Below are 24,416 nucleotides of genomic sequence, written 5' to 3'. Positions count from 1 at the left end.
TATATGGTGATTGATGACTCCTATATTATGGATTTTCAAACTTGAGGTTATGTGACGGGCTATAATTTACATGGTCTCTTGATTCATTGTGCACCATCGGCATTGTATTTGAAAATGTTCTACCTATCAATACAATAGCATTTCATTTATAGAGTATCTATTGCCCCATAAGCTGATTATACATGCTCAGGCCTCTCTACCTGAGGTATAACCTATAAGGCTAATTTGCATTTCTTATGATGATGACAACTGTTGATGCAACACTAGTTACAAGCAACTTTCTACGCGCATTGTGCGTTAACATAGACCCTACATTAATTGCAATGTGATCAAATGGCAGTGGATGACAAGGAGCTATAAAGTTAAACTTTGATGGATTATCTACATCAATCTTTTGCGGGTTTCTCTTTCACTTGAATTTGATCGGGAGATTTTTAGCACTTTGGGGGTGTTTCTTTATGCCTAAAATTTAACTTTTATGGCTGTGTCTTATATAGTGACCTGTTATTGCACATTATGGCCAATGGGCTCCCAAAACATAATTTTTAAGGTAAAAATCATCATTGCAATTCGATGTAATTGTCAAAACTCAATTAGCTGTCTTGTTGCAAGCAGTGGCGGATGCATGTACATGGAAGTGGGGTCACTTGACCCCACTTTGGGGAAAATAATATAAGAAAAAACCTAATTTTTATTGTATAAAAGTAGATAAAATTGTTAATTAGTAGTAAAAGCCTAAAAGGGACCCCACTCAACACTAAAAAAAGGACCACGTTCTACATTAACATTACTATTTCGGGTACTTATGATAAGTGACCCCGTTGTATATAATTTCTAGATCCACCACTGGTTGCAAGTCAAAATTGACAAATACTTCAATATGATATTATACTTGCTGCAATCCTTGCAAGTAAATATCACATTACTAAATTCTTTCCAAGTTAAACTTAAGATGGCATCATTGACAGATTTGTGAAGATGTACCTCAAGTGCTTGATTCAGATGTTCCAGGAATGACTGAACGCCCAATCAACATTTTTCTTCCAAAATTATTTGAGGTACTTGTTTTGTTGCTTTGTTGCCTTGTCCATTACTTCTTCATGCTAGAATCTTTGTAAATATTGGGATTGTTGAAATGTCTAATTGCTTCTCTTATGTTATATCCTTTGTCTGCTTCTGCGGTGCAGTTGTTTCAATCAACACAGGCCACGCTGAGGAAGCTTGCATTGAATTCAGTCAATCAATACATTATGTTAATGCCTTCTGTAAGAGTCCAGAAAATTTAACATCGTAGACTAATTTATTTTGTATGTAGGCTTCATGTATGTGATTTTGGTTTCAGTATCTATATATGTCAATGGACAAATACCTCCATGGTCTGTTTCTGCTTGCTAATGATCCTGCTCCAGAGGTGCGGAAACTGGTAAGTTGTTTTTTAAAACTTTTTAGTTATCATGAAATAGTCTCCTTGCACATGGTTTATCTGTATCGCAATTTTTTTTCCTGCATAAGTTGACTGGTAAATTCTAAAATAGTCGCCGGCCAGATTATGTAATTGGTAAATGTTGGTTTATATGAGCAGTTTGATGGTTGTTGAAGACTGTTATCTTTTATTTTAAATCCTTGCTTTCTAGAGAAGTGTTTCCTTATTGTTTCTGTCATTCTATGTTATCTCTATTATGTATTGAAGGGGGGAGGACTTGGTGTCCACCCTCTTTTACCATTATACCTCAACTCAACAAAAATATAATAACAACTTCTCCTTTTTGTTCTTTTTAAAACTAATAAATTCAAAATTACCATGAACTGTATGAACAATTTTTCGTACATAATATTATTACGCAATTGAGCTTTGTATTTGCTTTCGCATGCATTTGCGTGTTTATAGGGCTAGTGTATCTAGATTAGAAGGGTAGCTGAGGATCTATCTAGATGATCACTTGAGATGAAATCTTGGGTCAACTAGTCATCCCCATCCTATTAGGAAGAGCTTTGGCACCACTGTATGTTAGTATCTTTTATTTTGGCTACTGATGTTGTATTTATTGCTTGGTGGTTCTACTTTTGTATCGAAAGTTTAATTTAAATAATTATATATAATAAGTTTGGTGATGAAGATTGAAAACCATATTCTGCGTCTTACAATTTTAAGTTTCATGGGAGTCATACCTGTTCTAAAAGATTTTGATGCTTGCACATTGAGCAGGTCTGTTCGGCTTTTGTTCAGCTTGTTGAAGTTAAGCCCTCGTTTCTCGAGGTTAGCATCTTGATTCTATGATTGACTTTTTTCCCCTAATCCCTTATCGGGGGAAGGTTGAGTTTTGTTTTTGCTATGTCATTATGTATTGCCTTTTTCTTTCTTTCCCCTGGGTGGAACTATGTGTCATCACACTATTACTGTACTAAAACTGCAGCCCCATTTGAGGAATGTCTTAGAATACATGCTGCAAGTCAATAAGGATGGTGATGACGAAGTGGCGCTCGAAGCTTGTGAATTTTGGTAAGTATTCGCATAGGATCTCAATCTCATTTCTTTTTGCCTTTTTTCTGATCCTTTATTCCAATGCAGACTTTAAATTAGGAGACTCATGTGACATCTCTCGCTCTTCCCCCCTTCTTTCTATGAAGTTTGATATGTATAATGTAAACACAACCATTAAAAGTTTGTGGTGCCCTCCCCCCACTTCCCGAAAGCCGATTGTTAATTTTTGTATTGGGATAGTGGTTGTACAAGGCTTTCATCATTCCCTTTTATGTTTATATGATGTATGAAAACTTTGATTTTTGGTCTAATTAGTTATCCATTTATTACATTTTCAAAAAGCACAGGGGCTACTCCAACAAATCACAAATGGTTATAAATTATGTTCACATACCTTGTTATCCACTCCACTCATCGAAAGATACTAAGAACCAGGTACCCTGAATTAGGGATTAAGGCATTCCAATTTCCATTGAGCTTTGATGAAAAGGCTTATTTAGAAGCATATATCAAACCATTGATTATTACATTGACTTTTATATTTCAAACCATTGATTATTACATTGACTTTTATATTTCAGAATTTAAAGTAGTGCTGCCTGCTTATTTTTGTATATTCTTCTCGTCATAAATTGTCTTCCTGTACCTTGTTGGGAAAGTAAGTATTACAAATTTCTTGCATATAAGGTGGTGAAGTTAGATAAATCACGGATTACTTTACAAGACCTTCTCATGAGGATTAGTGAAAACAACAATATGTGATAGAGGTTCTCAAATCTCACGGGCCAACACGGTTCTTCTTTTTCTGTATCACAGCCTTTCGTCTTCACTATCTTGACATTGCATGAAAGATGACTGTTAGAGACTCATGACATTGTGCGGTGATTGTGATTCACAAAGCTGCATTATGCCTTCATTCTAATAGGGGAAATCACCAAAGGATGAGTTATTTTTTAACGAGTCTGCACAGATTCGCTGAAGCACACTCAATAAATGTGGAAATACTAGGACAAAGCATGCAGTCATGTACATATTATTACAGTCCCTCATTCAAGACGTTCAAGGGTTTCTGGTTTCTACCATGCTCCATAGTAGATATTATATGATGCCTGAAAGGGAAGTAAAATGGCAGTGCAAAACTTTCTTGGCATGTTCAATTCCGAAGTTGGACACCGAAACACACACTAAGTTGTGCCGGTGGTCCGGGCATGGGATGGGCCTGAGTCAAACGATTTGGAATTTATTATGTGTTTTTTTTTTTGAAAATTTTCTTATAAAGAACTAGGTTAATCGGGTTGGGTTGGGTGGGCTTGGGTGCCTAATGGCCACTTCTAGTGCTTGGCATGAATTGTAAAAGGAAGTTTTTCTTTGTACATCTTTCTTACAGGCTTACAGTAGTTAGTTTGTGCTTCTTCAACAGTTGTCCCCTTTGTGCAACTTTATATAAAATGGAATGATTACTGCTAAGGTGGGGACATCTACTCAAATCCATGGATGACTTGAACCCGTTCCAAATGAAATCTTACATGGATTACATGTTGAGGGTGTTGAAATTTTGCGCTTGTTCACTTTCATTGCTGAGCTCTTGCCTTCAAGAGTGTTAGCTTGTTAGAGTTTATCTGTGAAACTTTATGTTAGAGTATATTGATCTCGAAATTTTGATGTAAATGTCTTAAATGACAAATCTGTACCTTTAATGTTTCTCAATTGGATATTGCTGATGGAGCATTTCAGTTAAAATCTCTTATAAGGATATAATGTTTTACTCTATTGACTCTGATATACTTCTGAAAAAGTATTGTGACTTTACTTGTTTCCTCTGGTATACTTGTGAGTTTTTTTTTATGATTATCCATTTCCTCCGAAATGTGTTCTGGGTCCCTGTAACTTTGTATCTGGTCTGCATGTGCCATGCAGTGCCTCGGTCTTTCAGAAATATAAAATTTAGGCTGGGAAATACTATTTCTTATGTGCACTGATCACAACATATCCTTGATGGTTGCAGGTCTGCTTATTGTGATGCACAATTGCCACCTGAGAACTTGAGGGAGTTCTTACCACGACTTATTCCTGTAAGACTTCTTTAGCCTTTTCTTAATTTTCAAGGAATTCTTTTGCCTGGATCGCATGGACATGCACATCTTTCTCTGTTTCTCTCTCTCTCTCTCTCTATCTTTTAAAACACACACAGAAACAGACTACATACATGTACGTAAACAAACACACGCAGACACACAAATACACACACACACACACACACACATGTATGTATTTATGGTCTAATGAGAGGGCATGTTAAATTGCAAAGGGATAGGGTTCTTTTTTAAACTGCAAGACATCCTTCTTGTATTGATAGTACATCATTTTTGTACTACAAGACATCAACATTTTGTGAAACTTTATTGAACAAAAAGTGAAGTTTTCACTATGTCAACTTTTTCAACAAACATGTGTTAACAGTTCAAAAAATTTACACCTCGAGATTATGAACCTGTAGTTGGCCTTCAACAACTTCTCTTAATAAGCGAATTCACAGAGGATGTATTCGGAAGGAGATCCAATGAGAAGTCGCTTAAAACGGGAAGGATGAGAAGGCCATGCACTGCAGGTACACAAATTGAAGTTTAGATACATTATATAATCTCTAAAGTGTGGGTGTATAATTTTGAAGTACATATACATCATTATAAGGTACATAATTTTTTGAATCTCAACTATGTATTTTTTTTGTTAGGTTGACTATTTCTTTTATAATATTGATGTTAACTTGTTATGTGTTTGCATTCAAAAATGCATCGTGATCATGATGTATATTACTGCAGTTGTTTATGCATTTATAAGCAGAGTTATTCAATATTTATGTATCATCCTTATTCCTTCTGTTCTTAAGCAGCTTCTCACTTGACCCTCGACTCTTGGAAATTGGTTCTTCTGCTTGTCTATAATGCTTTTCCTATTCCTGTTTGGGTCTCTTGAGTCTTGATAGAAGAAAATTTGAAATAAATCATTAACTGATTGCAAATTGTGGTAGGTTCTGTTGTCTAATATGGTTTATGCTGATGATGACGAGTCAATAACCGAAGCGGAGGTAAGCTTGTTGTGCTGTTGGTTAAGAATGAGGCTGGAAATTTGTATGGTTAATCTAATGTGTTATTTCTGAACATCTGTTTCCAGGAGGATGAGTCTGTACCTGATCGTGATCAGGTAATAGTTGTTTATATCTTCTTTCTTGTGTTATTTTGCATTTTTCATACACTGTCCTTTGGCTTGATGTATAAAAATGGTCTTGTCTCTAAGTCATGATTGGTGTCACAGGATTTGAAGCCCAGGTTTCATTCATCACGTTTTCATGGATCAGACAACGTGGAGGATGATGTATGCTTTTCTTTCCCGTTACTTTTGCATCTGAATAAGTTATGTAGTTGTCTCTAAATCATGATTGTTGGCAGTCTGTGTTTATGTTGCTAGAGGAATCGTATTACTCAGTTTTTTATCATCTCGACTTTTCTGCAGGATGATGTTGTTAATATATGGAATCTACGGAAATGCAGTGCAGCTGCTTTGGATATTCTCTCCAATGTGTTTGGGGATGAGATTCTTCCTGCACTAATGCCTTTAATTCAGGTATTCTTTGATCCATGTAATGGCACACAAATTATTTTTTGTAGGTTTTTTTTTTCTGTGTTTGTACATATTCTCACTTTAATTGTTAATTTTCCTTGACAAGAGGGTTAGGTTTAAATTGAGTGAGATGGGATCTGTAGCTACTAGCTAGGTTCTTGGGTAGGCAGCTCATTTGTCCCATTTTCATTGGTAATGTAAAGCCTTTGAAGCTTACAAACTCTTTAACTTGTATTCTGATTAAAATCTGTTGGACAATCATGTCCCCTTTAGAAATTTTGATCAGTGTTGTGAGTCAGTAATTTGAAAAGAAGTTGTTGGACAATAGAAGTACCATCTCAGTTTCGTGAAATTCTTCTCTGATGAAGTAATTCACTAGGGTTATCTCAAATAATCATTACAAGTTGCTCTCCTATATGGATTTGTGCTTTACAGGTCCTTTTTTTATTAGTCTGAACGGTTAGTTCTGGATAAATGACCTCTGTAGTTCTATACCAGGACGACTACTCATTGCTTGTCTGCATTGTAATTTGTAACTAACAGATGTCAGCTCTATACCTGATGATGTAAATTACCCCAAGATATTTGTTTTAACAGACCCTAAACATATCGATACTTCCCTCTTCATTGACCCTTTTGTTGGACTGTTCGTTGTTTCAATATTTTGTTTGAAAAAGTTGGGTGGTCCTAGAAATTTAGAGGCTTCTATGGTCCTGTTGGATAGCATAGAGCAAAATATAGTTAAAATGTGTGTTAGCTGTTATTTGGTGCATCTAGTTCCAGAAGAACCGCGGGATCTTGACGAGTTTACCACTTCTTGATGGGTGGCTATGAAACAAAGCGGTTTCACAGTCCTCGTACTTGTTGTCTGTTATTGAGTAGAAGTGTGGAACTTGACTCTAGCTATCGCTCTTGACGTTTGTTAATTTTGTCATGGTGTGCATGTTTTTGTCAATAAATTTTCCTTTAGCCCTTCAGCATCTTGTTCTGTATTTCTTGTATGCTTATCAATTCTCCTGCTAGATTAATCATGAGCTTGTATCTGAAGAAGGTTTGCGTGGATTACTGTTATAATTACAATATACTTCTGCTTTCCTGTAGGCTAACTTATCAGCTAGTGATGATCAATCCTGGAAACATAGAGAAGCCGCTGTTTTAGCCATTGGTGCTGTGGGCGAGGGCTGTATAAATGGTTTATACCCTCATCTATCAGAGGTTAATTCCCTTTTTCGTTTTTTAATGTCAGGTTGATGCTTGTAGGTTCTGTATTAACCTGTATACAATTTGAGTAGTTCATGCTTTTCATTGCGTTATGTTAGCATAAATAGAACTTGTGATTGTGTGGCTTCTCTCCACAATCCACATCTTTATGAAGGATGCAACGCTTTTCTTGGGGCTGGGAAAACTGTTCTTGAACAGAATGCTGAATCCTGAATAGTGACCAGCTTGAAGGAGAAGGGGAAGGTCACTGAAAATAGGATGAGCTTGTTGCTTGCAGTTTTGGGAGACGTAGTTATGTTTCACTATGTTGTTTGGAGGTGGCAAGATGAGGAATAGCTATAAACAACTGTGTGGCAGCCTGGTGATGGACTGTGAGAAGATGTCTGTATTTCACACTCCATCTTCACAGTAGGAGACCAAAGCATATAATATAGGAGTAACTAGTTATGTAAATGGAGTAGAGCTCGCGAATCGCGATCTTTCACCTGACATGACAATATGACCCAAAACTAACACGAAATTAGATAGAAACTCAAACTTGGCATAATGTGAATGTAGATTAATTTGTACATGACCCAATTTGTTTCATTCTTCATAGTAGTACAAATTCCTGCAATTTATAATGTTACTAATAAATAATATGAACTAGCCAAAATTGACATTGAATCAATCACATAAACACCATCATCTTAATAAGACGTGGCTTGTCCACATATACACATACCGAATTTTTTTAGTACGGGCCTTTGTATGCCTTCTCATTCCATTCATTCCTAGGGGATACATAAAGTGGAATTAGTACATGTCTGCATAATACTAAGTATGTTGAACCTCCATCTTCTGGAATCCAATTCTGGTTGAACTTGCTATTTAATGCAAAAAACTGGATTTCATCATAGCGTATTTGAACACTTCGATCTTTTAGAATTGTGGATGTCCTTAGTATGCTCTTTGTGCAACCTAACATGCAGGTTACCTTGTATACTCGGTTCCGTCTTTGCCTTTTCTCCTCCTTAATTTACGCTAACAGTGTGGGATTAATATTTTTGATTGCAGATTGTCGGTTTTCTCATTCCTCTTCTGGATGATAAATTTCCTCTTATACGGAGCATTTCATGCTGGACACTTTCTCGTTTCAGCAAATTTGTTGTTCAGGTATGGTGTATACGTGTGTATAGCAGAGGAAATATAGCAGAATCAACATAAGATATTGGAATTTTTCTGCCAGACCTGTGCATATATATGACTGGGGCCAAGTGGCTCAGAATATATGACTGGGCCAAGTATGTTAATTCTTCACTAGCCATTTGACGATGTTTCGTCATTTAATTAGGAATATCTTGCAGTGGAATATTTGATGATCCTATGGTCTTGAATGTGCATTTGTCGTGTGTTGTTTTCATTGTTATATAAGAAAACGGTATTGTCCTTCATATCTCTTAAGAAAGACGACGAAGACATGTTTTAGCTAGATGCTACATTTAGCCTGTTTTGAGAGATTACATAATCTGCTATATGTTATATTAGCTTGATGATGGATTTCCTATAATGCAGGACTCTTAGTACATTATGTTGATATATTGGTGCAGTTAGAACTTAGAAGTTAATGTATTGGTGTGTCTCAGCAGGGATGATGTTCTTCAGTTTACATTGTGTAGTTTATCATATATCTTCCAAAAGAAAAAATGGAAAGTTTCATCTTAGTTTTCTCGACGATGATAAGGTGATAAGAAAAAGCAGCCAGTTAGTGTGTGTATACTGTGTACCTCCAACCAAAGTATTAATAAGAGAGTTTCTTAGAGACCCATAAGAAACTTTTTCTTACCAAAGGATGGTGCCCATAAATTTCATAATTTATCTTGCATAGTCAGCGAGTTGCATTCACTATTAGACTTCTATATCAGTAGAACTCGATTGTTCATTAAATTTGAAGTGAAATTGTTCTGAACATCTTTCTAAGATATGCTTCAGAATTTTGCATCTAATTAGAGGTATATGCAATTGCAGAATATTGGCGATGAAAAAGGTAATGAGCAATTCGAGAAGGTACTGATGGGTCTTCTACGAAGAATATTGGACACAAACAAACGTGTCCAGGAAGCTGCTTGTTCGGCTTTTGCGACACTTGAAGAGGTTCGTGCTGTGGTTTTTTGGTCCTTTTCACAGAGTTTTGGTGTTACCTTTAATCTCATTGGTGCTTTCCTTAAATAGGAAGCTGCTGAAGAGTTAGCACCACGATTAGAAACTATATTGCAACACTTGATGTGCGCGTTTGGGAAATACCAGGTTCTTTTTGTTTCAAGTTAAAATTGCCTTTGTTAATTGCCACAAATGTTCCTCATATATAGACTCTAATTAATTGTTTACTTCTCTGTTGCTTTTGCACTTTCTGTAGAAAAAAAATTTGCGGATTGTCTATGATGCTATTGGAACTTTAGCTGATGCCGTCGGAGGGGAGCTAAATCAGGTATTTTCCCTTGCTCAGTAGGCCATTGTTGTGATTTTCAATCTTTTAATGTTCTATTGTGTACAAGCACTTGCTTTGCATGCCAAACTTGGCTAACGATCCTGTATTAAAATGTGTTACGGGTTCCAAAATATTTGATTCATATTATATTATTGCAGCCTAGGCATCTAGAAATCCTTATGCCTCCGCTGATTGCAAAGTGGCAGCAACTCTCTAATGTTGATAGGGATATTTTCCCGTTACTCGAGTGCTTTACATCTATAGCACAGGTAATGCCACATTCTGTTCAAAGCTCTTGGCCTGTTGTACTTGAAAGCAGTGTTACTTTTATTTTGACACGCTGAATTTATTCTAATCTGAAGTTGCCCAAGAAGGGTGATGTCTGCTGCGAATTTTCCTCTGACTTGTGCAATGTCTTTATTATATTTTTGGTTACAGTACGATCAGTCTTTCACTATATACAGCTTATCATCTAAATTTGTTTTCATGTAATTTCATTCCTTTTATTTGTTTGTGTGTGTGTGTGTGGGGGGGGGGGGGGAGGGGGGGGGGATGTTAGAGCTAAACAACCGATTTGCAAGACTGGGTCAAGGTTGAAAATCAAGTGCTTGAGTTTCCAGTATCCACCACTTACCTGTAAATCGAGAACTCACATATTACAAGCCGATTCATTTTCTCCAGGTAGCCTGGTAAGGGCAGCTTGATACGACCATTTAGTATCTGCATAAGGGGTAATGACCTTAATTATATATATGGAATGTGGTTCCTGATTTTGACTACATAATGAAATTGGGTTGTTGGGGTGGGTATCTGTACTTTATATGTATTTTCTTCCTTTGTTCCATAGTGAATGAAGGCATGAAGCCTGATCTCTGATTGGCGTACCAACATGGACAAAGCTATGCCATAGATGCATGGAGGGCCAAATATCGGATAAGGACAGAAAGAAGTTTCTAAATTATGACAAAGTGGTTAACAAGAAGGAACTGATAATTCTCCTTGTGTGGATAAGCTCATAAACTGTCTCTGACCACCTGTTATGGTTAAATAATAACTCACCCAAATCAAGGAGACATATAAGTGTGAATAATAGAATATGATACAAGAACTTCTACATGGATGATCCCTCCTCTGCGATAAGGGGGAACACTATGGTATCTATCTGCAGATTCTGCACAGAGAAACTCCCCATGTTGGAACACTTATGGATCACAATGAGTGCGTATTAGGAACTGATGGATAAGGGGAGGGGCATATTAGGTATGCTAGTTAGGGGTTGCTTGAGGAATAAGTTAGAGAGTTAGTAGGGAAGAAGCTCTATAAACAGTCTAAATTAGGGTGAAAATTTTCGGAATGCATTGCTAAGAGGTTTTATGTACCTAAGACACCGTACAATAAAGGATACCATACAACCATACAATAAAGGATCTAAGACGTGAATCTTACCATTTCTTCAGGCGGCAATTCCGTCATATTCTACTGCTTTGTTCACACCACAGCTTTAAGTTATATGTAAGGCATGACCTCAAATGAATGTAGTTCTTTTTTGATCTAATGCAACGGAATCATTATTGTTGTAACCACCAACAAAATAACAAATATGTGTATTTGATTGTATCATATATTGTAAACTATGCTATCCTCAATGATGCTATATTGCTGTTTATACGAGAGTATGAGACCTTCAATGAGTATGTTAGACACATGTCACATAAGTTTTTGAAACTTGAATATTGAAAATCCCATCATTTTTCAGGCGTTGGGTCCAGGATTTTCTCAGTTTGCTGAACCTGTATTTCAGAGGTGCATAAACATCATCCAAACACAACAAATGACAAAGGTTGGTAATCTTACATTTGCCATTATTTCTGATTCAAATCATACTTCTTGTCTCCTTGGTTTATCAGATATAGAGTACTTGAAATAACGTTAAAGAGTTAAAATATTATGTATTTGTACTTCAACCAAAGAAGTAACATGAAATTTTAAGTTCGTAATGATTAAAAATTTGTGTACGCATTTCGAACATAATCCAAACAAAAAGAGATTATGTAGGAACTCCTTGTCTCATTTCTCTTTTAGCAGGGAAGGGCTTAGCCACTCAGATATTAAAATAAATTTAGTAGCTTAGTGTCGTGACACATAACATAAACCAATCACTGAATATACTAGGAAGGTTTAGATCCATTAGAACTTTTCTCAATCCATCCTTCCCCTTTCCACCTAGTTTAGAGATCCATTAAAACTTTTCTCAATCCCTCCTTCCCCTCTCCACTTCACCGTGTCACACTTTTGAAGGTTTTCAATTCACATCCATCTTGAGAATGTGTTTTAGCAAGTTGTGCCAAGAATAACAGTATCTGCTGTCTGCTGCCAATCTAGATTGAACAAAATATGATTGCGCCTCTCTTACCCACTAGACTTTTCGCAATCCCCCCTTCCTCTTATTTCTGGTTAGATTTAGAATTATGACGTGATATTGGCATGAGTATTTTATAATTGTTCTATTTCAGGTCAATTCAGCTTCTACTGGTGTTCAGTATGATAGAGAGTTCGTTGTTTGCTCTCTTGATTTGCTCTCTGGACTTGTAGAGGGCCTTGGCAGCGGCGTAGAGAGTTTGGTAATCTTTTGCCTTTTCCCATTATTTTGTTTTTCTTTTTGGTTTATTTTTTCCTACGTCTTTGAGGTTTTCTTTTCATCATTTGGGGACCGTTCTCCTAAGCTCTCAAACACATCAGAAACAAGATTACAATTGTTTTTTCTACAGGGGTTAAAGGATTATCTAAAACCAAGATATTGTCAAATTATGTTTATGCATACATGACAATTATTGGCTACAATATTATAAATTATCAAGATAGCTCTTTGAGCTGATCTCTGCAACTATCGGGAATATTCGCCATGGTTATACATCCACTACTTCCTTTGCCCTTTCCTGAAGTGTTTGGCTAGTCGATTCCGTAGCTAGTTTCCCCCATGTTCCGTGGTTGTAAGATTTTAACTGTTTAGTGACAGTGAAACTTAAAACTGTCAAGTACAGAATTGGTCTATTGCTGAGTTCCAGGCGAGGTTGCGTTGCTGAGTTTCCTGCAAACAATTCACTGCAGAGCTCTATGGAAGTTGGTTTCTTGGCACTTTATGCTCTAAGGATGCCGTACGGGGTCCCTATTAGAACTGTGAGAGAAAAAGGAACCATAAACATGGCAATGGTAAAGGGTCCGAAAGATGCAGCTGATTATGATGCATCCAACATGATGAATCTCTTGGTTTCCTCCTCTCCCTTCCCCTCCCTTTTCTTCCTTTTCTTTTGTCTCTCTCCTCACATAAAGGTTATTGTCTTTTTTGATGGTCACGTCCCAGTTCTCATCCATCCTTGCAGATAGAATCGAAAGCCTTGTACCTGTCTGTCGAAAACCTCAATAAATCAATAATAGTACTATTTGTTTTTGAGTTCGAGGAGTAGGGGAAGAAAAGTTTCTCATAGGTTCCTGGTGTTAGATGACTGTGACTTGGTGGATGGGTGTTTTATCAGGTCACTTTTTCCTATCAGGGAGATCTTTAAAAGTTAAGAATTCTGGATGGATAAATATGAAATATGGTTCTAAAAATAGATCCATATTGGGTTTTGCATGCAAGACATTGGTGAAGGCCGTTGGTTTTTGAAGACAGGAATTCTTTGTCAGGTTTTAAGGGTGGATTGACAGAGTCATTGGTGCGGCAGCAGTGGCTAGTTGTGAAGTGCCTTTAGGCTTGGTTCCTCATGGATGGAGACAAATAGGACCTGGTCATTGAGTGGAAAATGATAGGTTTTAAGCGTATGGAATGAAGATGCTTGTAGCTTGGGTTGCAATGTGTAGCGATAGATGTAATACTTTATTGCCAGGGTCACATGCATGAGAAAGTGGGTAGTCACGAGAATGTTTGTTGAGGTTGTGCCTTTAATATGAGCACCTATTAGCTTCTAGCTGGAATGGATATTCCCATGAAGAAGTGAACAAGGACATTCAAGGGATTTGAGATCTTTTATTATAAGCAATGTCCTAGCATTTATTAGCCTCTAGCTTCAGGATGCTATCGTGCGTAGGGAATTGTTCTACCTTGACATTATGCCGTGTACGTTAATTAATTCATAGTAAGAATATGACAAAGGGAGTAAAGGATCAGTCATCAGTCTCTAGACTAAGATTCCCTGATTAGGGTCTGGAAGCTAGTGATGCCACTACTGAGGCTATTGATAAGTGCTGTGGGGAGTGTTGTATATCTGAAGTACACTTCAAGCAGTTTTAGTTTTTTTTTTATGTGTGTAAAAGAGTGCTACAGTTTTGGGAAGTATTTATAATGAAGAATGCAGATGGAACAGAGTCCTAGTCAAACAAAAATGCCGATTCTTTATTTCTTAATTATGGTAAAGGTGCTCAAGTATCATGCTCCAACCCTGGATACGAAAGTGAATGATGATTGTTAAGTTCCAGCTATAGAAGTGACGGATGATTGTTTCTGTATACAAATGTCTAGATAATGATGCTTTGCTATTGAGGAAGCATAATCTTCCTACCTTGTACACAATGGTTGGATTGAATGAAGATGGTTCCAACGCTATTATAGACCAGATTTTGGCCTTTGTATTTGATAGAAAACAGGATGATAAAGTTGGAACTTCAGTTAACTGTTGTCCATGATGAGAGCATTGTATTTAGCAGCTTGGAGAGATGGCGTTATGGCTATTCCGCCAGTTAATTCAGTCAAAGACTTTGTGGTGTGAGTCTTGGCAGCAACAAGGTGGAATATGTTCACTGGCCTTATTCAGAAGTTGGCACTAGTTTTTATCTGTTCAATGAAGAAAGTTTAAGACCGGTGTCTTTACTTTGGTAGATTAATTTGACAGAATTTGAAATTCTGAAGTCAGTTGACAATTAGGGGCCGTTTGGTTCACATAAGGGAAAGGAGAAAGAATCAAGAAAGGAAATGTTCAGAAATGAATCGAGAAAGGATAATTAAAAAAAATCGTTTAGTTTGACTGCGGAATGAAACCAGTTCTCTATTATATGTTTGGTTTCTCAACTGTAAGGAACTTAAAGAAATCCGTGATGTACTCTCCATCTGCCTCCTTGAGTGCTTTTCCCAACAACCTTCCCCTTGCTTGGCTCTCTCAAACCCAGCCATGTCCATGGTGTCACTGTTCAAGTGTCGCGGCACGCTCTTTCCTATTTAGGGCGAGGGCACAAGCCTTGTACGAAATAGATCTTTGTGGCTCGTAGAACCACGGGTAACGTTGTTTTTCTTTAAGGGACAGTTTTGCCTATTTGGTGACAAAAGAGCGGGGGTTGGCCGGGGCTTGTGTGCGCCCAACTATCACAAGCGGGTCCAAGACGATGAGTGGGACCTTGACAGGGAGGGGGCTTTTTGACGTATATTGCAATACAAAACATAAGTATGGAAGATGATATTTTCATTCACTCAATGATACTCCCTAAAGAGGGTTAATTGTGAGATAGCTATTCTACCCACTGCACACACTTGTAGACTTGTAGTTGCATAATAATGGAAGATAAAATCCTAAACAAGAGCTAAAAACATAACACTAGAAAGCATTCAATAAACAAAATACAAGTAAAGGAAGGTTGGATCTAACACATGGCCAACCATCATCATTATCAGTTCATTAACCACACCACGCACGTCCCCCGTGCACGTTGGATGATTACCTTCAAGTACTAGGTGGTTATATTTGACCACCAAGGTTTCAGATCTGGAACCTTGATAGCCAGATCTAACAATCAATGGGTCAGATTTTTACATCCTGGACCATGGATGCTAAATTGACAGGTGTTTACCTCTCTCATGATGCCTGACGGAAGCATTGGTAGTAGATTTATTTTCTTTTTCTGTCATTTTTTCAGAGGTGTTTTGTGATGTTTGTGGTGGGTTGTGAAGCTTGTGGATGGGGGGTAGCAAACTATCAATAGAGAAGATGGGGAGTGTTGGTGGTGACTAAGGACCATGTTAGTAGATGGAGTGGCTGGTGATAAATGTGTTGGCGGAGGCGGTTGCTGATGTAGGACTGGCTGACTAACGGTCTAGGTTACTTCTGGTTGTGGGGGTGAGTGTTAATGGGGCCATGGAGGTATGGCTGGATTTTGATTCAATTGACAATACATAGGCGGTGAAGTTGGTGCTGAAGTCACCGACGGCCCGTCGAGGTGTCGCTAGGTTGGTGGTTTGGTTGTATAGGTCGTGGATGGGTGATGGTGTAGAGGTTGAACAATAGTTGGATTTTGGGGAATCCAAATCCCTTAGGGGTTAGGTGGGGAATCATCAAATTGGATTTGAGGTGTCTTGAAACTGGAAACGGGTGAAGGGAATTACTAAATTGCTCAACCAAACATCATGTGAGGGAAACAAGAGTCCTCTTTCTCTTCCCTTTCTTGATTAGTTGATCACCACCAACCAAACGCCCCTTTACATTGTCTGATTATGGGATCTTTGTTACTCTAGTGGTTTTTTTTTCTCTATGCAAATGAATTTTTCCTTTTTGCTCGAAAAAATAATGAATTGTCTTGCTTTATGTAAATAAATTGTATGTGAATAGCTGGCTATGAAACATTGACATATGAGAATATCATTTGTCGCATTCTCCTGGCCGGACGTGAAGATATCGAAAGCCTCTTCCATTTTTTTGTCTTTTCAAATCTCTAACTACTCCTTCAGGAACTTCTTTTTCTCCCATCAAATCTATGTTTTCACTCCCCTCCTATAATAACGAGTTGCATCTTTGCCAGCATCCTACTCCATTGTCTCCATCTGCTTGTCAACGCTACCTACTTCCCCGAAAAGATCTGTATATTTTGGGATTATTTGTTCTCTTATCTCAAAATTACTTCAAACATGCATTTACTCTGTTTCTGTTTATTAACTGTTACCATCTACTTTCTCTGTAAAACACTCTTAGTTGCTTTGGAAATCGATGTCTACACAAAAATATTTGGTTGTTTTTCTTGTACTTGGCATTGTTTCAGCAGTAATAGTTGTGATCAATGATTAGTGTTTTTATTACAACATGTGAGCTCTTAGTTGCTCGCCTTATCGTTGACATGTTATGGCGTAATTATTCAACAGGTCTCACAGAGTGTCTTGAGAGATCTGCTTCTGCAATGTTGTATGGATGATGCTCCTGATGTCCGGCAGAGTGCTTTTGCACTTCTTGGTGACCTGGCGAGAGTAAGTTACTATAATTTATTGGTCATTTAGAAAAAGGGTGGCATTTGGACCAACCTTTGGTTGTTGCTTTGTCCTGTTAATTTCCTTTTTCTATCTTTCCAAGATTGACTAAGATTTAGATACTGATGTGTTTGTTATTGTTGATAGGTTTGTCCTGTTCACCTTCGCCCTTCTTTGCCACAGTTTCTAGATATCACCGCAAAGCAATTGGTAGGTGGATTTAACTTTTTAGGTCTCATCTGTTCAACTTGTATTCTTACTTAATTTCAGAAAAATTAAGAAAAGTTCACATAAGTTAAGAGAAGTTCAGAAAAATTAAGAAAGTTAAGAAGTTCCCTCACAGAAGTTCAGAAAAATTAAGAAAGTTAAGAAGTTCCCTCACAGAAGTTCAGAAAAATTAAGAAAGTTAAGAAGTTCCCTCACAGAAGTTCAGAAAAATGAAGCTAAATTCAGAGAAAATAAGTTGAATAGAATAGACCCTTAATGTGTTTGATATCTGACCTTTTTTGGAATTACTTCTATGGCTTTTGAACCTCAGGATATTTCCAAGCTGAAAGATACAATATCCGTAGCAAATAACGCTTGTTGGGCAATTGGTGAATTAGCTGTCAAGGTATGCTTACTTGTTTTCTGCGTTTAGATGATGACTACTCCAGGAGATTGCTCTTAAAAGTGTGTTTTTTTTGTCTTCTGATGGGTCTTGTTCCTTTATCTTGCTCAGTTAATTATCTTGTGCAACAGACATATCTAGAATTTGCATTGGTTGTCAACAAAATAAGTTGAGAGAATTTTCTTGGGTTGTATTAATAAGGCAACGTGACGTTCCACACCAAACTATTAAAGATGTTATGCTCTTGGTTCATTAATAGCAGTCCCGGTTTGGTTGCAAAACCTTTAGGGTACATCATATGTTCTCTAATTCTCTAATTCTCTGGGGGAACCTTTAGGATACAAAAACCACATACATATGTTTGATGTATTCAATTGGTGAATTAGCTGTCAAGGTATGCTTACTTGTTTTCTGCGTTTAGATGATGACTACTCCAAGAGATTACTCTTAAAAGTGTATATGTTTTTTGTCTTCTGATGGGTCTTGTTCCTTTATCTTGCTCGGTTAATTATCTTGTGCAAAAGACATATCTAGAATTTGCATTGGTAGTCGACAAAATAAGTTTTGAGAATTTTCTTGGGTTGTATTAATAAGGCAATGTGACGTTCCACACCAAACTATTATAGATGTTATGCTCTTGGTTCATTAATAGCAGTCCCGGTTTGGTTGAAAACCTTTAGGGTACATCATATGTTTGATGTATTCTCTAATTCTCTTGGGGAACCTCTATCCAAAATTTAAAATGGCTTTTGGTTTTGGTGGGAGTGAGTTCTCCACATTTACAGGTGTAATCTCTACTCAATCTTGGGATGACTTGGTATGTCTTGTAGAATATGCCTGTCTAATCCTATAGTTTGCGATGATTGTCTAAGAGGAACATTGCTTGCCATGTGCTGGTCAAACCATGATTTATTATCCGGGCCACCGTGGACAGGTTGGTTTTTTGATTTCATAGGAAGATGGGCTAGTTGGTGCGATTGTAGCTCTTTGCTATATCTGAAGCGAGATAAGGGTTATATTTTCTTTTTTAGTATCTTGGTCTTATTGTAACGTCTACCACCTTTTCATGATTGTCTTCATTCTGAGTGTGATCTGGAGTATCTTTCACACGTTCTTAGGCATGTATGCGTTTTCTGAAATACAGTTCGAGGGGAATGTGAAGTATATATGGCCTATGGGGTGGCTCTGAGTTGAATTCAGCATGAAGCTTGACTCCATAAACTCAAGCTCCACCTTGGTCTTTTTGGTCATTGAGCAATGAGCCTTGGCAGTTGTGCCTCGCCTTGGATGTCAAATTTGCTTTTAGGGTTTAAAGTTAAAACCAGAGTTAGCTTCTCCAACAAAACTAAATTACACCAATACTTGAAAAATAGATGAAAGAGCAATATAAAAAAGGAAATCCACCACTCAACAAAGAGAACAAAATAAATAAAATAAGTGAGACAAGCTGAACTTATGAGATATTGACCCTTGGAAGGCTTGGGCTTGGGTCGGGTTACTTATAGAGTATTTATTGGGTTTGTTTCCGTCTTTATGCTATCTAAGTATGAGGTGGTCTTTATATATCTGTAATTGGTGATGTTCACTGTCTTCTGTAGTGTTTTTCAATTTCTGTTTTTTTTTTCCCTTTCTCTTGGCTAAGATACCTTTTGGCCTCTGAACATGCTTCATGTTATTTGGCTTCTGGATATGCTTCATGATATTTGGTTTTCAAATATGCTTCATGTAAAATGTAGTGGTTAATTATTATGAAGCCAAGCTTCTTGCGCTAATTGTATTCTCTCTGTAGTCCATTGATGATGGTTCTTCAAATTTTTGTGTTGCTTGTAATCCATAATTTCCAGGCTCAGCAAGATATCTCACCAGTTGTAATGACAGTCATCTCTTCCTTGGTTCTAATACTTCAACATGCAAAGGTGATTGCCCTTCTTCAATTAGTGATGAGGCTCTGTGCTGGAATTTGTCATATAGATAACTTTGTGATTTGCTATCAACAGGAGCTTAACAAGTCGCTTACAGAGAATGCTACCATTACTCTTGGAAGGTTTGCGTGGGCCTGTCCTGATCTTGTAGCTCCACATATGGAGCATTTCATGCAACCATGGTGCAGTGCATTGGCCATGTGAGTACCTTTTTTCAGAAGTTACATGACTTACCTCCCCCCCCCCCCCCCCCCCACCCCACCACCACCACCACCAAGCAAAGAGGAAAATAAAATGTATTATAATTATGTCTGGTAGTTGGATTCTCTATCTGATGCATGTTAATCCGTGATATTTTAAAATAATTTTTAAGCTGTTCATGTTCGGTTCTCTTTGGAGTTGGACATGTTAGGAAAAAGGCTCTGAATTTTCTAGAAATTGGGGAGACATTTCACATTAAAGATAAAGAATAGCAACAACAATGTTTTGAGGTGCATTGTGACATGTCTTGCAACACACTCACAAACACATTTTCTTGAACCTAAAAATAAACTATTAGAATGCAACTAAAACTTTAGATTTTGCTGATCAACTGTGGTATGCCAGGATACGAGATGACGTCGAAAAAGAAGATGCTTTTCGAGGTCTATGTGCGATGGTCAGTGTATTTATCATGGCTTGTGAATCTTTTCATGCCTAATGTTGTGATTAGCTGTTGATATATTTATATACATCTTACTCTTTCAGGTTAAAATGAATCCTAATGCAGCCTTGAGTTCACTTCCCTTCTTGGTGAAAGCAATTGCAAGCTGGCATGTAAGATACATAAATATAGATATTTTCTTATTGCATAGAGAGATTGAGGAATGATTCTTCCAGCTATTGATTTGTTGCTTTATTGACCCCAGGAAATTAAAAGCCCGGATCTGCAAAATGAAGTATGTCAGGTGTTGCATGGGTATAAACAGGTCTGCAGTACCTCAGTATTATTATCTTCCATTCACTCTATTTTTTCGAGAATTTTTAAAAAAAATTATGCCTCTGTCCATTCACATAAAAAGGAAAAGATTTTTTATTCGAGGGAAACTTAAGAGAGATAATGACATCCAGAAAGAAGTGTTTACCACCACAATGATTCTAGACAATAAAGCATTAAACTGAACTCTTCAGCTGTATGCCTATATCAGTGTCCACTGGTTCCCACTTTCTAGGAAGGGTGAAGCAAGCAACATTTTCGTGTAACGCTGATCAAATGATCCCTCTTATCTCTATCAGTGTCCATACCTGCAAGCAGTTTTAACATTATTGATGTTATATGCATCATACACTTAGTCCAAAGGGAACCTTTTGAGTTTTTCTAAGTCAAGTCCCATTTTAGTATAGTATGTGAAGCTTTGTTTCACTTGCAGAAGTCCTTAATGTCTTATCCTCCAGCCACTCAAGGTGTACGAATGGCATCCCAAACAATTTGAGTTATCCTAGAATGAGTTTTGCCACCAGTCCTAGCTCCAGAAAATTGTAAGCTAAACTAGACCATATGATGCCTGGCAGCATAAAGACATCAAGCCATTACTACACCATGTGAAACCTTGCAACGTAAGGACACCCACAATTTGGCCCTAATTAGAATTTATTTATCAGAGGTTTACATTATCTATCTGTGAGCTTATAATTTGAGAGGAGACTCCATGGTACCTAAAGGAAAGGTTTACCTGTTTGATAAACCACTAGGATCAAAATAGCATCTCTGACATCCTCAGAAACACTACAAATGCAAAATTTACTTTTATCTATATTAGCTCCCAAAACAAAAGCTTTATTAGATGATATAATGAAAGCCTAAACTGAGCTGACATCTCTCTAGTAAATAGAAGCGATTCATCAACAAACATCTGATGAGTCTACTTGCGCTTCTCAAAATTGAGATTGAATTTTATAGTCGGGTTTATCAACCAAAGAAGTCATGCGATGCCAAGTGCCAAGGTATTCCATACCAGTAGAAAAGAGAAAAGTAGAGAGTGGATCTTCCTGCCTCAATTGTTTTTTCTAGCTAGAAAAAGAGGCACTGCTTTCCCATTAATAGGATACAGAGGTTACACATGCCATAATCCAGTGAACTATTTGCTGAGGGAAACTTAACTATCTGTAGGAAGGGCGGAAGGCCATTCAAGGAAATCACGCGCCTTGCTAACATCAAATTTTACCATCTACCTAGTAGAACAATGTGCTCTAATGTAGCCTTCAATCAATTTAGTTGCTACAATAATACTCCCTCTACTTTTTTTTGTTGTTGTTGTTGATCTGCTTTGACTTTGACGTTTGGCAACAAACAACTTTGACTATTAGTAATTAGTATCTTTAATCATCTATTTGTAAAAGTTACAAAAAAAAAAGTCGATAATTTGATAATATACACTGATACAAATCTGATAAGACACTTTTAACATTTTTTTAATACGAGTATTATCAATGATGACATGGTCAAAATAGGATATGGGAATACTCAAAAGTTGAATGGAACAAAATAACAGTCGGAGGGACTATTATGTCTCCCTAGATCAAAGCCTGCTCGATTCACTTACCACCTCCTCCCCTTACTTTTCTATGAAATCTGGGGAGAATGACCTTGTACATTGAAAAACAACAGGCAGTTTCCCTAAACTCTGGGGAGAATGATCTTGTACATTGAAATGTAGCCTAAACATGATGCAAGAAAAAAGAAGTTAAACCATGTGTAAAGTCTTTAATGAAGCTGTGACAGCCTGTTCACTAAGGACAATTTTATCATAATGTTAAGAGATGTGTTTAGGAGAAAATAATAATGTTGTATATTTCACAATCACCTTTACAACCTTATATAACAACTCCTAAACCTCTTTCCTAAAAGATAGGAAAGTATCTTATAGTATATTCTAAAGATAACAATAGCATATAACAATATCATAAAAGATATACAAAATATAATCACATATATTTCCTTAACATCCCCCCTCAAGTTGGCGCATGAAGATCACTAATGCCCAACTTGTGAAGAAGAAAACTGAACTGCTGACGACCAAGTGCTTTGGTTAGGATATCAGCTAACTGATGACCCGTAGGAACATAGGCAGTAGACAAATGTCCAGCCAATAACTCATCTCGTACAAAATGACAATCGGTCTCAATATGTTTTGTACGATCATGAAACACCGGATTTTTGGCGATATGCAACGCAGACTGACTATCGCAAAACAATCGCATAGGAGAAGAATGAATGACACCAAGGGACGACAGGATGGACTTTAACCATTTTAGCTCACAAGTAGTAACGGCCGTAGAACGATATTCGGCCTCCGCCGAAGAACGCGAGACGGTGGGTTGCTTCTTAGTTTTCCAAGAAACTAGAGAACACCCTAAAAAAACGAGATACCCAGAGAGGGAACGTCGAGTCATAGGACACGCCGCCCAATCACTATCACAATAAGCCGTCAAACGCAGATCGTTAGTGGATCGAAGTAAGAGGCCCTGACCCGGGCTTCCTTTAATGTAACGCAAGACCCTAACAGCGGCCTCCCAATGAGAGTCTTGAGGAGCACTCAGAAACTGAGCAAGAGTGTGGACGGCATAGCTGAGCTCAGGGCGCGTAACGGACAAATAAACCAAACGACCAACAAGCCGGCGATAGCGATCCGGATCGTCCATAGGCGCACCATCCGCGAGGGCCAGGCGATGATTTTGCTCCATAGGTGTATCAATGGGTTTGCACCCTAACATGCCAGACTCAGACAAAACATCAAGAGCATACTTACGTTGAGATAAGAAAATACCAGCAGGACTACGAGCCACCTCAATGCCAAGAAAATACTTCAACACACCCAAATCCTTCATATGAAAGCAAGAGCTTAAATACTGTTTAAAACGAGAAACAACAGCAGCAGAGGAACCAGCAATAATTAGATCATCCACATACACCAACACATGAAGAGAGACACCATCCTTGTTGTAGCTAAACAACGAATAGTCGGAGTACGACTGAGAAAAACCATACGCCTTTAAGGCACCAGATAATTTGGCAAACCATTGCCGAGGAGCCTGTTTCAGACCATACAGAGACTTTTGCAACTTACATACTTTGCCTGGAGAGGAACAAGAATATCCGGGAGGTAACTTCATATACACTTCCTCCTCTAAATCACCATGAAGAAAGGCGTTATGAACATCCATCTGATGAATCTCCCAATTACGACACGCAGCAACAGCTAATAGAATTCGAACAGTGCCCATTTTAGCAACAGGGGCAAATGTTTCATTATAATCGATGCCAGCAACCTGTCGATTACCATGTACCACCAAGCGGCCCTTCAAGCGCTCAACCGAACCATCTGCAGAGTATTTGATTTTATAAATCCATCCACTACTAATAGCACGTTTGCCAGGTGGCAGATCAACCAAACGCCACGTCTCATTCCGTTCAAGAGCCGCAATCTCCTCACTCATAGCTTGACGCCATCCCGGATCGAACGTAGCTTCCCGGAAGGATTGAGGCTCAACCCCTTTAGTCATAGCTGCTAAGAAACACCGATGTCTAACAGAAAAAGAATTATAATCAACACAACAAGCTATATCAAAAACGTGAAGAAGACGGAAGAGCAGTCGAAGTAGGGGGGTCTATATTTTTCAGAACAATAGTATTCGTAACATAGTCACGAAGCTTGACGGACGGAGTTTTAGTGCGACGACCTCGGCCCAAATCTGTGGGACCGACAACAGCCAAAGACTCACGAGCAAGAGCGGGAGAAGGTGGAACAACCGAAGTATCACAATGAAAGTCACCAACACGCACCGTAGTGGGCGACGAAGGGCCAACTGACGGCTCAGAAGTAGAGGGGAGCTGC

At 37.9% G+C, this 24,416-nt stretch overlaps 1 protein-coding gene across 1 annotated transcript in view; it reads left to right on the top strand.

Annotated features, from left to right (window-relative positions):
• LOC104902112 (transportin-1) overlaps positions 1-24,416 on the top strand; it is a 31,867-nt gene that overhangs the window by 3,703 nt on the left and 3,748 nt on the right. The window contains exons 3-28 of the mRNA XM_010689793.4: positions 969-1,058; positions 1,188-1,265; positions 1,343-1,423; positions 2,207-2,257; positions 2,415-2,500; positions 4,488-4,554; positions 5,514-5,570; positions 5,657-5,686; positions 5,798-5,857; positions 5,996-6,106; positions 7,205-7,318; positions 8,381-8,479; positions 9,332-9,457; positions 9,536-9,610; positions 9,720-9,791; positions 9,950-10,060; positions 11,548-11,631; positions 12,305-12,412; positions 16,909-17,010; positions 17,158-17,220; positions 17,549-17,623; positions 19,465-19,536; positions 19,618-19,742; positions 20,149-20,200; positions 20,290-20,358; positions 20,451-20,510. Of these exons, the coding sequence (XP_010688095.1) occupies positions 969-1,058; positions 1,188-1,265; positions 1,343-1,423; positions 2,207-2,257; positions 2,415-2,500; positions 4,488-4,554; positions 5,514-5,570; positions 5,657-5,686; positions 5,798-5,857; positions 5,996-6,106; positions 7,205-7,318; positions 8,381-8,479; positions 9,332-9,457; positions 9,536-9,610; positions 9,720-9,791; positions 9,950-10,060; positions 11,548-11,631; positions 12,305-12,412; positions 16,909-17,010; positions 17,158-17,220; positions 17,549-17,623; positions 19,465-19,536; positions 19,618-19,742; positions 20,149-20,200; positions 20,290-20,358; positions 20,451-20,510 (2,118 nt within the window). The remainder of the gene's footprint in view (positions 1-968; positions 1,059-1,187; positions 1,266-1,342; positions 1,424-2,206; positions 2,258-2,414; positions 2,501-4,487; positions 4,555-5,513; positions 5,571-5,656; positions 5,687-5,797; positions 5,858-5,995; positions 6,107-7,204; positions 7,319-8,380; positions 8,480-9,331; positions 9,458-9,535; positions 9,611-9,719; positions 9,792-9,949; positions 10,061-11,547; positions 11,632-12,304; positions 12,413-16,908; positions 17,011-17,157; positions 17,221-17,548; positions 17,624-19,464; positions 19,537-19,617; positions 19,743-20,148; positions 20,201-20,289; positions 20,359-20,450; positions 20,511-24,416) is intronic.

Source organism: Beta vulgaris, chromosome 8, assembly GCF_026745355.1.
Source record: "Beta vulgaris subsp. vulgaris cultivar EL10 chromosome 8, EL10.2, whole genome shotgun sequence".
Classification (NCBI taxonomy): domain Eukaryota; kingdom Viridiplantae; phylum Streptophyta; class Magnoliopsida; order Caryophyllales; family Amaranthaceae; genus Beta; species Beta vulgaris.
This window is presented reverse-complemented; position numbering and strand designations above follow the sequence as displayed.